Consider the following 16,251-nt stretch of genomic DNA (forward strand, 5'->3'; position numbering starts at 1 on the left):
ACAAACTTTGTTTACCATCAAATAGAGAGACTTGAGAACTTTCAGAGCAGCATGCAAAAATTCTTAGAAACCATTTCCAAACAAGTGAAAGATAAGAGGGTGATTGGGAATGGCCAACACGGATTTACTAAGAGCAAATCATGCCTAACCAACCCAACTGATTTCTATAAGAAGTAACTGGTGCTGTGGGCAAAGGGAGGGCAGTGGATGTTGCATATGTTAGCAAGAACTTTGACAATTTCTTACAGTCTCTTTATCACAAAATTGGTAAGATATGGGCTGGATAAGTAGATAAGGTGGGTGGAAAATTGGCTGGACTGCTGAGCATAAAGAATTGTGATTGACAGTACAAAGCCCAGCAGGTGGACAGTAACTAGTGGCACCTCTCAGATATTGATATAGGGACCAATGTTGTTTAATGTCTTTGCTAACATCCTAGATGATGGCATGGAGCCATGGCACTTGCAGCAAGTTTACGGATGACACCAAATTTGGGGAAGTGGTTGATAAACTGAGGGACACGGTTACTGTTTAACAGGACCTGGATAGACTGGAGAAACAAGCTGGCAGGAATCTCATGAAATTCAAGAAAAGCAGTCTTGCACCTGCGATGGAACAACCCCATGCAACTGTAACAGGCTGGGGCTGACTCTCTGGAAAACAGCTTTGCAGAAAAGGACACAACGTCCTGGAGGACAAGAAGATGACCATAAGGCAGAAAGCAAATTTTTTTTTTCATGAGGGAGTATAGATCACAACATATTCTATACATGTTGAAGTACCCATCTTATGCTAGTCAATGGGATTACTGGCACCAACTTAATCAACTTGGAACTTTCAATTAAAAGCAGTCCTTGAGCTTAGAACAGACCCATCTCTGTTGCACTTTGGTACTGCAAAGCAAATGTTGCGAACCTCTTGAATTCTGATACTATGTAGGTTGGCAATGCACACTTGACCACAAAGTATTACTCAAATACAGATCCCTGTCTTGAGTGTTTGTGTGAATGCATGTCCACACTGACAACGACTCGAAAAAAAAGAGCATCTCAAATTTATGGAAGAAATCAGAAAATAACAGTTAAGTATTTTCTGAAGTTTTGCCAGAACAACACTATGTTGGTAGTTCCTTGTTCTGTGGCACATGCTTTTGATGAAGTTATAATGTACAAACTTGCTTACAGTAAAACAAAACATAATTTTTATGAAAGTGTTTAGGAGAGATGCACTCAACACTTTTTTCAGCTCATCTCAAAGGACCTGCAAAAGGAGGGATACAAGGACCAGGAAGAGTGCAAGAGCAAGGATTGTTTGTGCACTTTTTATTTTTTGCTTCTTATATACAGAAAGGAAAGCTTGAATGAATCAATGAGTTTTACTACTGAAGTCTTGGCTTCTACCAGCTTTAAAAAAAAAAATATTGAAAAACCATATTTTTAGCCCCATCCTACCAAAAAAGCCCTAGGCACCTGCCCAATCAACTGTCATTTCCCTCAAGAAACTCTAGAGCCCAACAGAAATAAATCCTTTTCCACTTAAAAAAAAAAAATCTTCAAAACCTATTAATGCTAATTAAACAAAATGGTGAAGTGCTGAATTAACACATAACAGTAATATTTTTCTAGACTATTTACACTGTTGAAGAATCCCCAGAAATTTTCTAAATTGACTTTGTATGCTTTCGTTAATGGTCAGTGAAGATCACTAACAACATTAGTCTACATAGTAAATTTACCATCCTACAATATCTTTATTTACACTAAAAGATATAATAAAAATGCACAGTAAAACAGAAGTAGTCAGAGGCTTTAGAAGATCACTGTGTTGGATTTATTCTAGGGGATAAGAGAATCACTAACTAAATAAATAGCATCCTTGTTTCAAGTTCATAAGTAACAGTACCTGTAAAATTCCTTTTTTCCAGCTTTTCCGTCATCTGTAGGTATTAGCCATCCTCCATCAGCAAGTTGCATCCCATTTCCAGCTAATAAATACTCCTTACTGAAAAAGTCTTTGATGAGAAACTGGAAAGATTCTGCATTGGTGCTGTTAACTTGTACGCAATGTTTTGAAACACCGTATGTGTAAAGCTGCAAAAAATTAGATGAAAAAGATAAAATAATGACAATACAGTAAGAATTCAGCTGAGAGCTTTTATATCTAATGTTACAAATTCAGATAAGACATTTCCTTGAGGTTGAGACAGCTTTTGTCTGACCATGCCATTTTGTATGTAATCCAAGGACAATGGAGGAATTCCCAGCAATTATTTGAGCAGAACAGCAGCATCATAGTGTGCTTTAAAAGTTTTTAAAAAAATTCAATAGGTTTTGTACCTGCACTATACTAAAACCAAGAGGCTTATTGATATATACTTGCCCAAGCTTAAATTTTAACTGTGTGTTACCTTAAAACAGCTCTTCATATGGGTTAAAAGTCAATAGCAACTATAATTGGTGGATTATTTCCTTGTTTGATGCTTCACTTGTTTGATTATAACACTACAGAGACATTTATGACCCTTATTATTTGGAATAGTCTTAAAACCTGCGGAGATGCAAAGCTACTTAAAAACAGTAGCAACTGCTGTAACAGCTACTGTAAATACTTATCTCAAAACTGAGGAATGTATCTATTCAAAAGCTATTGAGCTTTTGTTGCTGAAGGAACAGATCCCAGGAAAGACAGTAAAAAGGTATCAATATACCTCTTCCGTAGAATAAAAGCTAGGAGATTTCTCTTCTACTGCAGTTTTCAGAGAGATTCTATTTCTTGCAGATGTTTTAATGGCATAAAGACTGCCTGGCTGTGAACTAATATTTTGCCTATATTTCCTTTTAATTCTCATTTCCTGCAGATCTCTGGCACAGCGGAGATTTGTCATCATCTTGACCATAGCTGCAAAGAGAAAAAAAAACCAACCTAAACCCATCAAAACCTTTTTACAGTATATATTGATTTAATGTATACAGTTACACTATAAAAGCGGATTCAGAGGAGTGTGTTTTCTAAGCCACTCTGCAGATTTTTAGAAACTGCAACAGTCTCAATATTCAAAGTGTAATGTGTTTTAAAATAAGTAGTGTTACTGAAGGCATTTGAATAATATTTATATGAAATGAATATGAATAAGTCCTTGAACTAAACTTAAATCCACATATTTTTTTCAGACTGAACTCTATCTTCATAAAAAACTCCAAATTAACAGAAATTAGTTGATGACGACTACAAAGTCTGTAATCCTGAGACTTTGACCTGTAAATACAGGATCTAATTCTGCAAATGCTCATGCACCTGTTCAAATATACACAACGAGTCCTTCTGAAGAAGTCCAGAATATTTGATTGTAATAGTTAAAGAAATTATACACACTGGAACATTTAAGAGAGCTTAGAAGGCATAAACCCACATGCTAAATAAAGTCAAACAGTTGAGCATTTAAACTCTGCCACTTTGAAAATGACACAATCAGCCATTTACAAGGTTAGGCCTACATTTTAATTGGGAAAAAAAAGCTTAAAAACAAGCTGCTTGTTATTTAAAAAAAAGTCTGACAGAATACACAAACTCCTTAAAGGTTTAATTCTGATAGTTAGTATTCACAATAGAAAAGTGATCAAAATCTGAAAATACCTAAATTGCCATTTTCTAGGTCACTGTCTGCTGCATGCTGGATGCAAGACTGGTGATCTTGAGGTTCAGCAATATTTTGTTCAGTTGTGATCTGATTTAATTCTGTTTCTTCAGTCATATTTTTGCTGATTGGCAAGTCACATCTTTTGCTGCTGCCTTGTTCACCCATAGAAAATGTCAGCTTGGTTTTGAAGGGTGGAATAAAAGTTTTCGCAGTTTTGCCAGATTTGTACAAACTTCTTGCTTCTTCACTCTCTTTTGCTGATGTCTTACATGGAGTAGAAAACCCTGAAGTACCATTTGAAGACTGCCTTACCGCACAGTGCTGAAAAATGGCAGGTTTAGATTTGAATCCTTTGAAGTCTTGATCTGGTAGAGTAAGGGTAGGCTTTTTGACTTCTTGTCTTTCTTTAGTAGCCCTACAGAGAATAAAACATTTAAACATACAGATTTTGGCTTCCTGACAAAAATCTTGGTCAGGATTTTGATATTCTTAATTTAGTAATACAACTTTCAACACTGCATCAATAAAAAGACAAAATATCAGTCTGTGACATCTTAAAAACTGAATACTTAATTTTCATCTATCGAGAAAAGATAAATACAAGTGTAAAATTTGTTTAGCATCTCGCTGGTCTACTGCAGCAATATGTGTTATATGGTAATTTAATATGTTTCTTTTGAAGTAAAATTATTAGTCTTTTATAAAGTTGGCTAGCAAATTATTACCATATATTTTTAAAAAGTTACAAGAGCTTGTAAGGTTTTAAGAAATTGCATTAGAAGAACTCTAAGATATATCATAAATTTCTCACCCAAAAGGTTGACAAGTTATGGGTTTTAAAGGAACATGGTACATAAATTTTCTTCTGTCTTTGAAAATGCCTATAAAATAATTAGAAAAAAGTTTGAAATGGTACATTACATGGATAGATATTACAGCATGTTTTCTTCTATATTAATGTTATAAATATATATAGAAATATAAATATATATATATAAAAATTATATAGAAAAGTTTCCAGAGTGGATTTAAACAGCTTTGTTCTTCCCCCTTACTCCCCAAAGAAAATCTTTGTATATAACATCTTCACACTAGTTGCAGACAGATCTGAAGGGTAAGCAACCACAATGCTGAACTCTCAAAAGTTCCTATTTGTGAGCCTGCAAGATGTTTTTAGGCTCCTGAAAGGGAAACATTTATCATACAGTTAATTCCAGGTAGGCCCACAATTCAATTTAGAACTCTTTTAGCAACTTTTTTTTTTTAAAAGTTACAACAGAAAAAGGCACATTTGCACAAACTCCTTCCATCATTGCAGGACATGCTTATCTTTAAGCAGTGGGCTTTGCGACTGCTTAGTTTACCAACATAACTAAATCATGTCTGCCTGGAATTTAATCTCATTTGTGCTATGCCCTTGGGCTGCAAAAAGGAAGTTTCATACGAGAAGTCATGTATACAAGATGCCACATGTTCTAGAAGTCAGAGGTAAGACTGTACTGGAGATTAGAACTGTTTTCAGTTGTTCCACCAAAGAATAACACTGTTCAGATCCTGCTGCAGGGTAGGTTAGTATTTACATACGAAGGGTATAAAATTATTCTCTGGCAGCAACTTACAAATCCCATTTTAAACTTTAAATCACAGGGTTTATGCTTAGAACAGATTTAGGACAGCATTCAGGGATCAATATACTGGTTAAACCAATGTATTTGATGAATCCTGCTACTGAATTCTAGGTGAAAGCATGCACCTTAAAGAACATGTTCCTTAAAGAATACAGCTTAGCCCACAACCAAAAGCTGTAGCCAAAATCACATTATCCTAATACCATAATCACTAACTAGCTTCACATAAAGCATCAACTCAAACTTTAAAACCTTGATTTCACTTTCATAAGCCTCCGTATTACTGGCTTGAAATATTAAAAGCATCTGTAACATAGACACCAATCAGTAAGTATATTCTTCACAAATTATTATATGACGAAATTACCAGTACCGTCTCATTTTCCTGTAGATATAGTTTTTAACTGAGAAATTACAGATCAATAAAATCTATTCTTCCTAGTGAGACTAGAACTTGTGAGATGTAGGATTGTGAGAAACTGGATAAAATCTTACCGAGCTGGAAATTAAACCAGAGTCCTTGCAAAAGTAGTACACTGTAATATATTTAGATTCTACACAACGAGGCATACCATTAATCATCTGATTTCAAGTCAGCAGAGACTTTATTATAGCAGCTTTCCTGAATTTTCATGACTGTATTGATAAAAGCAGTTAAGCAATCTTATTATATGTTAGTTTATTGGAAATTGAAGAACTCTAAAGATAGGAACTGACATCAGATTACTGCTTCAAACAGAACAAGATTAGAATTACCTTCAGGGGTGCTTTTCGAAGCGTTCAAAGGTCTGGGGGAATTCTTTGTTCTGTTAAATTCAAGCAGTAGCTGTCTTTTAATTGGAGGTTCTCCTAGGATAAAACCACAGATTTTTAAAAGTGATGTTCCTTTTTTAGTTCAGTTTTTTACCAATACTGTAGAACTTAATTATAATTTCTAAATAAAATGTTCAAGAAGTCAGAGCAAGCAGTAGTATCAAGTTTTCGGATCACGTGTCTGTATTAAAAGGCTTTTTTGAACACAGAGCTACTTGACCACAATTTGCAAGTTTCTTCTATACAGAATGAATACTGTGTTACCAAGAATGATTTCAAGACTCCATATAATGAAATCTGTTGCAGAATCTTTTGTGGCCAGTAGGTCTGTTCCAGCCAAAATTTGTGAACCTTAAGTTATCGAACATACTCGAGACAGTCCGCCTAGCAGACCACAGCACCACAGCGGACTTCAGCAGCACAGCTCACCTGCATCTTCTTTTGTACTTTCAATAATCAGAGAATCCCTACAGAACTTTTGAAAACTGTGTAACCCATCTTCTACAGAAGCTGTAACGAAGGATGTGGTTCAACTGTGCCACAGCTGTTTCAAGTTGGACTGACAGAGTCCTGTCTGCCTTTTCATGCCTACCCACACTTTCCCACACTAGCCTGCCAAACCTTTGTACTTGGACTTGTGCAGGTAGGCAGCGACTCTGTTGCCATCTACCCTTCCATAAAGAGTTTTCAGCTGGCCCAGGTCCCTGAGCAGGTCTGGGTGCAAGCATTAAGTACCAACACTTCAGCCCTGAGACAGATCAGGTTTAGATGGTGAGAAACTGCACTTTTAGACCAACGACTATTTTTCATAGCAGACTAGCAATCTCAATAGAAGGAAAACCTTGTCCTCACCTACGAGGCACAAAAAAGTGAAAATGAAAATAGTGCTACTCATTTTTCATGAAAAAACCCTAGATTTGTGCAGAGAAAAAAAAAAAAAAAAGGAAGTAAGTCTGCTCAGAGAAAAGGACCAGTAGCTGTCTTCTATAACTTCATGTTAAAACAGCAAAACCTGCACACCTTCAAAATTACTAATCACAAATTTAGCTCATACTGCACATTTAAGGCTGGAAAGGGTGGATGAACTACTGCCTGCAGCAAGAATTTTTGTCATTGACGCTCAGAGAAAGAACCTCAACTTGTATATGACCTAAAAACCAATGTGACATGCAAAAAACCCAACCTCCAAACAATCCACTGTGCAGAAATATGGAGCTGAACAATACAAGATAAAGACCTACCAAGTGAGTTTTTTTCTTCAAAGTGCCTCTTCCCAAACATCTTATTTTGAAAATTTTTATCCAGTCTGCCACCAAAGGACTGTGCAGCATTAGTTTGTACTCCAGAATCTGAAAGATCGTCTTCCATAAAAGCTCTTGCACTTTCTACAGCCTCTACTTCCAAGTAATTTTTTGGAGTTTGGAGAAGATTGATATTCATTTCTGCGTTAGCAGTAGCATGGCATGAAACTGCTTCAGACTCCGTTTTCATCCCCAGGTTCAGCTGCCCTTTTCCAAAAGGCCTAGTCTCCTCTTGCTGCAAGGTATTTTTAAATAATGTTAACTGCTTGTTTTTGTTACTATGTGGTACATACTCAGGCATTTTGACATGGTGAGTGCTTGGGAAAGACTTCATTTCCTCAGGGTAGATGCTTTTTAAGTCAAAGGCTTCATTGCAGCTTTTCTCAGTTTTGAATTCTGAGATCATTTTATCAGTTCGAGAATTTACATGTTGACCACTCTCTTTAATTGAACTAAGGTGATCTGTAATGCAAAGCCCACTACCTAAAAAGTCATCAGATTCTCGTAAAATTGCCTTTGCTTTTTGGTAGGCATTTTTAGACACTATTACCTGCTTTCCACTTGCAGTGCTGAACCCAAAAGCTGGATTTGAAATCAATTCAGCACTGGCATTTTCTTCCCCTTTTGGCAATGGTATCTGCATTTTCCTAGGAACTACTTCGGTGCACATTTCAGTCTTTTCCACATCTTCCTCAACTAAATATTCTTGTACATGTGATGAAGGATTACCTTCCATTTCAGAAAAGAGCTGTCTAGCTTTCCGGAGTGATTCTTCCGAGAGTTGTACAGGCTTACCACTTGCTGTACTAAAAAATCCAAGATTCCTTACAGAAGAATCCAACTGCTTTATCTTCTTATCTGGAGCAGGCAAGTGCCCTAAAAGCTTAATATTCTGTTCAAAGCATCGCCTCTGAGAATTTGAAAGAGACTTTGCATCTGCAAATGTGTTCGTATCTTGGTGAACGTTTTCACTAGCACTTGCATTTACTTTATTAAAGTGGGATGCAGCTGAATTAATCTCTTCACTTCTTGTAGCATTTAAAAACTTAGCAGAATTAGGACACTCAGCATGAATGATGGAAGATGAATTTCCAGCAATTTCTGTTTGATTAGTTCTTGAGTTAGTCTCAATTTTGTACTTTACAGATTCACTGTAGTCTTCCTGAAACATTTGCCTGACTCTTGCTAATGCACTTCCTGAAACAGAAACTGCTTTACCTTTTGCTGTACTAAACACAATTTGTTTCATATCATCCTTTTGAATTTCAACATTAGGTGATGTTTCTTTTAAGCTGGTTAAATTAGTGTAATCTTCAGGAAGACTGACTAGTGACTGGCTTTGGCAAGCACTAACTATGGTGTCTGCAAAGCAGTTTGTATCAGCACAAGGTTCATTTAAATGTTCTAAGTCAAATTCCTTATTGTTGCAGTTCAAATGAGAAGAGCTACTCTCTGAAGTTAAGAGATGGGATTGATCAGATTTATTGTTACTATCCTCAACAAATAAAGTATTTTTTGTATCTCTAGGCACAGAATTATCTTCAAGGTCATCTGATACCTTCGTTAAATGCAGAGATGCAGCAGAGTACACAGGAAAATCACGCATGTTTTCTGAATCATCCCTCTTTTTTGCTGAGTATTCCATCTCTCTCTCTGCAAAGAGTCTTCCATCTTCATACAAACGAGTTCTACTTAAACAATTACTGTCCTGCCCAAGAAGGGATTCTAGTTCTGACCTTCCAGGTCTGACATCAGCTTTTTTATGTGCATATGAAGTTACCAAACCTCTTTCACAATCTTCACCTAGATTAACAAATGTATCTACTTTAACAGTATCAAGAATCACAGCGTGTGTAATGGCACTGCTCTCTACTGTCTGCTTAAGTTGATCTCCAGGTTCTTCAGGAACAAGCTTTTTATTAAAATTAAGTTTTTCAGGGTCACATCGAGCAATGCTTTCAGTACATAAATCACAGCCTTTGACACAGTTTTTACCACATTTCCTTTTCTTTAAGAGGTTCTCAAAATTGTCATTATGTTCCTTCCCTACATCAAAATTTTCTGCAAAAAACTGTTCAGCTTTAGCCAAAAATCCATCAGCAATTGCTATTTTCTTGCCACTAGCAGTATGAAAACCAGTCAGGTAGTTCCCTTTCACTTCATTTTTTTCAACATCCACCTCTTGCTCGAAATGTACTTGATGATGTCTGTAAGAACCTATTTTTATTCTGCTTTCATTCACTAACAGGTTCTTATCACAGGTGGTGTCTTCTCCTTCCATATTTTTATGACTTGTCTTTTGTTTATCAGAGTTCTCCAAAATATTTACATCTCTTTCTCCACACTGTACATTGAGCAAGTGTAGAGAATGATCCAGAGCTGCATCTGAAACGGATACATCACCACCAGCTGGAGTGCAAAAACTTTGTGACAAGCCTTCATTTTCCTCTCTGTCTTCTTTCTGATTAGGAGACAGGTTTTCCATTTCATCTGATCTGCTTAAACTATGTTCTTCTGTGGTTGTAATAGCATCTCCTACACGTGTTACATCCAATGAGTCCTCTTGCAAACTACCTTCAACTCGGCGATCTCCTTGATTCAAAAACTGTTTGGAAGTTTTATGATTCTGGTTATGTTTTTCAATGGATGATAGACTGTTGATGATAGTGTTAGTACTACTGAAATTAACATTTTCATTATCATTTATTGATCTTTTTGTTTGATTTTCCATATCTGCCTTGAACAGCGTACTAATACTTTCCTCATTTTTTTCCTGTGCATGGTGGGAAACGGAACCTGTGTGGGAAATAGCACCTATGCTTTTGAAATCTGAAACACAAACCGTTTTTCCTGTGTTTTCTTTTGTCAGGCATCTGACAAAATTACAGTTAGAAGACATAGGTCCATTTGAATTGCGACATCTAGTACTAGTTTCAGAAGATTTAAACAAATAGTTATCATCATCCAAGTCTCTGAAGAGCTCTGCAGATCTGGTCAAAGCCTCCTTAGAAATATTTATTTTTTTACCTCCAGCTGAAGTGAAGCCTACAAAATTGGAAAAGCTGTCTTGTTTAGCTACTGGAAAGCTCCCATCAGATATTCTATTTTCATTTCTGTCAAAGTTAGAAGAAGTAACCTTTTTGTCACTTTTATGAAAAACCACTGCGTTCTCTTTTTTGTATTCTAGCACATTAGAGTCTTCATTTATGTTTTCCTGCTTAGTACAACACCTGTCATTTTTTACTTGATTTTCGTACTTAAAAGTGCTACACAAATCAGCATCTTTCCTTGTTACAGAAGTATTTTCCACATCTGTTGTTCCGCGTGTTTCTAGAGTTCCAAACTGTTGAAAGACATGACTTTGTATGATGTTACTTTGCTTTCTAAACTGTGTAAATTCAAACTGACTACCTGTTTCTTCCAGGATACTAGAAAGTTCAGCAATTTCAGCTTCTTGGCTTGCTGTCAAAGTTTGATCTTTTTCTTGCAAGGATTGTTGACTTCTAGGAAAGCTTTTACACAAGCCAACTTTATGTGAAATAAACTGTGTATGCCTGGGCTCAAGAAAACTTGTCTGTGAATCTGAAGAATCAGATAAATTACTGCCTAACTTGCTTTCTGAATCTGAGAAAAATGTATTCTCCATTTTAACTTGATTTGAAAAGTTTCTGACTCTTTCCACAGAAGAGGCGTCAAAGTACTCATTTTCAATATCTTTGAACAGCATTCTGCCTTTTGCTCTACTGCCTTCAGAGAATTTAATCTGCTTATTGGAAGCAGTCTGAAAGCCACCAAAGCCCAGATTCAAACTGCACGCATTGAGATTTCCTGATGATTTCCCTTTATTCTTTAGGTCCTCCTTTGACTTTGTGCTGGAATACATAGGTGCTACTTGTTTATCTTCTTCAGAAATTACTTCATTTAAAGAATTATCATCTATACAATCTAACGGTTCTTTAGCAATCTCTACAGCTACATTATTGCAAGCAGCTGCTTGAGGGCTTTCATTGTTTTCAACTGACTTTGGCTCTTGATTGTTGGCTGTAACTTCTGAAAAGGCATCTGCATCTGTTTTGTCCCCTTGTTTTAGTCCAGTACTTTCATTTTCTGAGCAGTTTACTCCCAAAGGTGCAAGTACTTCTCTGCTAACTACTGACCACTGGTCTGTAGCATGGCTTTTGTCAGTTGATATTTTATTGCAACAATCACTGCTGACTCCATTTATAGCAAAGTCGATCTGACTCAAAGTATTATTGAAACTGTTGTTTGTCACAGATGTAGTGTCGTGGTGCACATCAATCAACCGTTCATTATCCCTAGGAGAAGGCCACGCAAGTTGTTCTTCAAGGCTGTGAGGTACAGTAGCTCCATTGCTCACATTAGCACTCATATACTTGTCTTCCTCACTTTTCTCTAGGCAACAGCCTTTAGGGAGCAATCTGGAACGCTTTCTTGCCATTAGGCATGCTGAGGTTAGAACTTTACGTTTTATATTTGAAATTATTTCACTATTTAAAGAATCTGTTGTGTCTTCTTTCTGGGTATTAGATACTTCTAGGCATTTTAACGATGTAGCAGATTGAGCCTGTCTTGCATTTTCCCCCAAGACTTTCAGGTCTTGTTGCTTCAGCCTATTGTTGAAGGAATTATTAGATGAGTTATCCATTATATCCATTTTTAAAGTACAAGTGCTGAAATTACTTTCCTTGATATTTGATTGCAAATGCTTTCTCCCAGCAAGAAGCAAGCAGCCTGCAAGAGAAGACATTACAGAAAAAATCATGTTAATAAAATAGTTCTCATTTATTCAAATAAATGCAAATTCAGACTTTCGTAAAATTTTGGCCCGTAAGATCATTTCTACACATGCTTAACAATGGTACCATAAATAACACTTTTGTTTTCAAATGGGAATGCCTTGACAAGATTGGAGATCTGTTTAATCTAATTATGTTCTAATAGCCAGAAACGAGTAGCCTGCAGTTAATGCTATCAGTTAAAAAAATTTTCTCAGTTTTTAGTTGTAATGAAATTTGAAGAGATGGGCTTCCATTCTGTGTGTCTCAACATAAGGATTTGTTCTAAAATTTAAAGAGAAGTACTTCAATTCCTAATATTAAGTAATTCTTATAGCAAGGACAACAGGTTTTAAAAATAGGAGTATGTACTTGCTTTCATCATATAGTTTGGCTTTTTGAAATATTTTGTGCTTCTGGAAGAAACAGATGTACAGTCTTAAACCCCCTAATTTTAGAAAAATAACAATATAACTTTACCATTCTTTATGATCTCCTAGCAGTTACCAACTCAGACAGGGTGGCCCCTGAGATTATGGATGTCTAAACAGCATTGACAAAGATAATTAAGCTTGTCAATTAGAATAATGGTTCAAGGTGGAAGTTTCTATTTCAGAAACTAATCTGAGACTAAACCAGTAAGTTAGTACCAGACTATTTGAAAATAATGTTATTCTGTCACTATAACAGACCAATTCCTTATCTTGATTCCCAGACTAGTCAGTTGCAGAACTACTTTATCACAAACACAAGATTCTACACAATTTTACCTGAAACATTTACATAACTGGTTCTTAATAAATAGAGAATCTTCCACAAATGATGAAAAGCTTAATAATATACCTTGCTCAGCAACACTAGCCACATGACAGCCTTTAAATTCACACAAATCAGGTTCCAAATGTGGTAATACAGGATGAATAGGTGATTCAGAGGTTACTTCTTTCTCTATTTTTTCTTCTTGATACAGTAAAGTATTATTTATTGTATAAATAAATCTCTTGGATCTCTTGCTCAAGCTGGATAACATATTTAGGCTTTTAAAGCCAGACTTTGTAAGATTATTTTCACTATTTGTTAAATGTAGGTCATTACAATTATCTGGAGATGTAGCACTACATACAAGTGGGTGAGACAGAACATCAGTTACGACAGATTTAGAAGCTGCTTTTAAATGCTTGGAAAAGCTGCCATTGTAGACTACAGAATACTCCGTGACATTTGTACTTTCAATTAAAAAAGAATTACAGTTTAAGAAGCTCATTTTGGAAACCTTCTCAGCTGCACATCCTTTTAGTAACTTTGGATCTCGAACACTCAGAGACACAGATTTTACTGGAGTTATTTCCGATAGTGGGTTGTTTTCAGAATTTTTCACTTCACAGCACTTTTCTGACAAATTGACACTCAACAGCTTTTGTGTTTTTATCAAGCCTGAAGTATTCAGTGAAGATGTTTCCACAGCATCATCCTTGGTAATTATCACTGACTTCTCTTCTAAATTTTTCTCTCTACATAAGTCAGAGGGTGGAGAGCTACATATAGACATTTCCAAGTGAGTTACGTCAAGATCAGATAAGTTCAGTTGAGACCACTGGCTTGATGAAGATTGCACGTCGTCTTTCACAAGCTTCTCATCCTCAGATGGCTTGTGTGTTCTATAACCTTGCACATCTCCTGCGATCCTAAGTGACTCCAACTCCTTTTCGTGTCCTACTGAACAGCAATCTTTACCATCCCTTGTATCTTCATCTGTGGTTTGGAGTAAAGAATCCTTCATTTCAACAGAGTGGCTTTTTTCAGTCCAGCTAGTCATCTTCACTTCCTGTGAAATGCCAGTCTTTCTTCTCATAGGCTGTTTAGACTGCTCCCCCTTTCCTTGTGCTTTATCTGTGTTTACTTCACATTTCTCCACTGCATCCGGAGCACGTGGCATCAGCAGAAGAGTTCCATTGGACTTAACAGGCATGCTGAATGTATCCTCAAAGCTATTCATCTCACCGAATAAGCCATCTAACATCTCCAACTCTAAATAGTTTAGAGAAAATGGGAAGGAAAAGAAGTAAAAAAAATCAAGTTTTAGTGAAAAACTTAGGAATAGCGTTGTGTTTTTACAGGTAAATACAGCTTTCAATTTTATGGCAATTACCTTTACTCAGGAGTGAGTTTGAAAAGATAAATCTATATGTCTTTTAAGCAGGTTACTCTCCAACAGCAGCTCTTAGAGGAAACAAAAGGCAAAGGACATACATGCAGATGCCCTGGCCTCCTGAGGACCGTGGTGGTTAAGCACATTGCCAAGATGAAACCTAGCTGTCTCAAAAGACTTTTTCCCCTACAGACAGGAGAATGAGAAGTAAATTTCATAAGATAAATGTCTAGATTTTATTCCTCCAAAGTTTGTATCAGATGGTAGGCAATGAATACCTTAAGAAGCTGCCTATTTTGTCTGTAAGTGGCAGCTAAGGAAACTGTTACTTAAGGATCAATTTATTAAACTATCTTTTGCTTTGATATAGATTAGTATAGTATCTAGAAAGGTTTAGAAAAGCTTCTCAATTTCTTAATTGATTAGGAAGTTTTTAAGAAGTTCTACATGATTGGCACAAATATTAGAAAGATAATGAGAATTTTTTGTTCGTGTATAGAAATAATATGCAGTGGGGGGAAAGTAACCTAAACTCTACTTTGTAAACAGCCTTAAAAGCTTATATATACCAAATAAAAATATTACCTTCTCAAATGTATGAAACTAGACCCACTTATCAAAATATTTCATATCCAGAAAGATAGCTAAGTTTTATTTTATCTTTCACAATTCTTACGTGTACCACCAACAATATTTTAGGGCAGCCCTATTCAGATAAGGAGACATACAATCCTAAGGATATATTGTCCTGTGTAGCCTGCATCAGTCTCTACAGCAGCCTTTTACACCCAGACACGCTGAACAGATTTCTGTTAATATTTTTCCCTTCTGCCATCATTTCTCAACAAAAATTTTTTTAAAAATCACACTAAAGTGTGCATTTTCACTTGTTCACTAACATGATCTAAGAACACAGAATGAAAACCTCTTTTTCCCTTGGCCAATTATTTTCTGCATTCATTTAAAAAAAACAAAAACACCCAAACATTTCTTTTTCCTAAAGGATTTGTCAAGTTTTGAACTACTAATAGGTCAAGTAAATGAAGAAAAGATATAGCAAGATTAAAAAACAAGCTCCACCACAGAATAATGAGTATTGGGGGGAAATTTCATGATAAAGCTAAACTTATTCAATAGCTAGAAGTAGTAGTCTTGCTCCCCCTTGAGCCTGTACCATTCTTCTATCAGCTCTCCCACACAGTCTCATGCCTTCACTTCCACCAATACTAATCAGGTTGTGATCCAGTGGCAGGGTAACCTGATTTAATTCACTGACTCAACAGAAACCGATTCCCTTTCCTTATGCCAGATTAGGTTTATGAAGTCAAATCAATTCAGGAAGTGAGAGTACACAATTGGCAGAGGAAATAAGCCATAAGATCAGCTCAGGGTAACTTTACCCTCAATCTTGCTTCACAGTATACTCAGTAGTACAGCATCAACGCATACCAAAATCTTTGATATCATCTTCAGCATTTAGCTCTACTGTCTCTGGTCTGGACAGCATACTTGTACCACTTGTCCCAGGACATTTATCACAGTTGGAAAAAACGTTGTGCACAATCTGTAAACCAAAGACATAAGCTGTTATATTACATACCAGTAAGTGTCACTTTAACAGTAAAGCATGCAACTGCAGTATCTCAATAAATCTGCACCTCTTAAAATGAAAGGTAACGTTTTCACAGGTACACTGGAAAATAAATAAGCAGATAATTCCCATTTTCAGTGCACACCAGGTTCCATTCTACCATCAACTTAAGGGCAGCAAATGCGTTCAGCAGTTTACTATAAGCAAGACTCTCAAAAAGGAACAAAGGAGATATGAGGAAGAAAAATGTTTTGCTTATTTTAACTTGTAACAGTTTGTTAACTGTCAAGTTTCAGGTAGTTAAGAATCAAACGTAAATTTGTAATTGAATCCTAT

At 36.1% G+C, this 16,251-nt stretch overlaps 1 protein-coding gene across 1 annotated transcript in view; it reads right to left on the bottom strand.

The window, feature by feature from the left end:
* The window catches only part of BRCA2 (BRCA2 DNA repair associated), a 43,041-nt gene that overhangs the window by 16,945 nt on the left and 9,845 nt on the right, over positions 1–16,251 (bottom strand). The window contains exons 9-16 of the mRNA XM_054806964.1: positions 15,774–15,888; positions 13,019–14,203; positions 7,320–12,131; positions 6,022–6,114; positions 4,449–4,518; positions 3,634–4,052; positions 2,708–2,898; positions 1,903–2,090 (exon numbers count right to left, since the gene is read on the bottom strand). Of these exons, the coding sequence (XP_054662939.1) occupies positions 1,903–2,090; positions 2,708–2,898; positions 3,634–4,052; positions 4,449–4,518; positions 6,022–6,114; positions 7,320–12,131; positions 13,019–14,203; positions 15,774–15,888 (7,073 nt within the window). The remainder of the gene's footprint in view (positions 1–1,902; positions 2,091–2,707; positions 2,899–3,633; positions 4,053–4,448; positions 4,519–6,021; positions 6,115–7,319; positions 12,132–13,018; positions 14,204–15,773; positions 15,889–16,251) is intronic.

This window comes from Grus americana, chromosome 1 (genome assembly GCF_028858705.1).
Source record: "Grus americana isolate bGruAme1 chromosome 1, bGruAme1.mat, whole genome shotgun sequence".
NCBI classification, from domain to species: Eukaryota; Metazoa; Chordata; class Aves; order Gruiformes; family Gruidae; genus Grus; species Grus americana.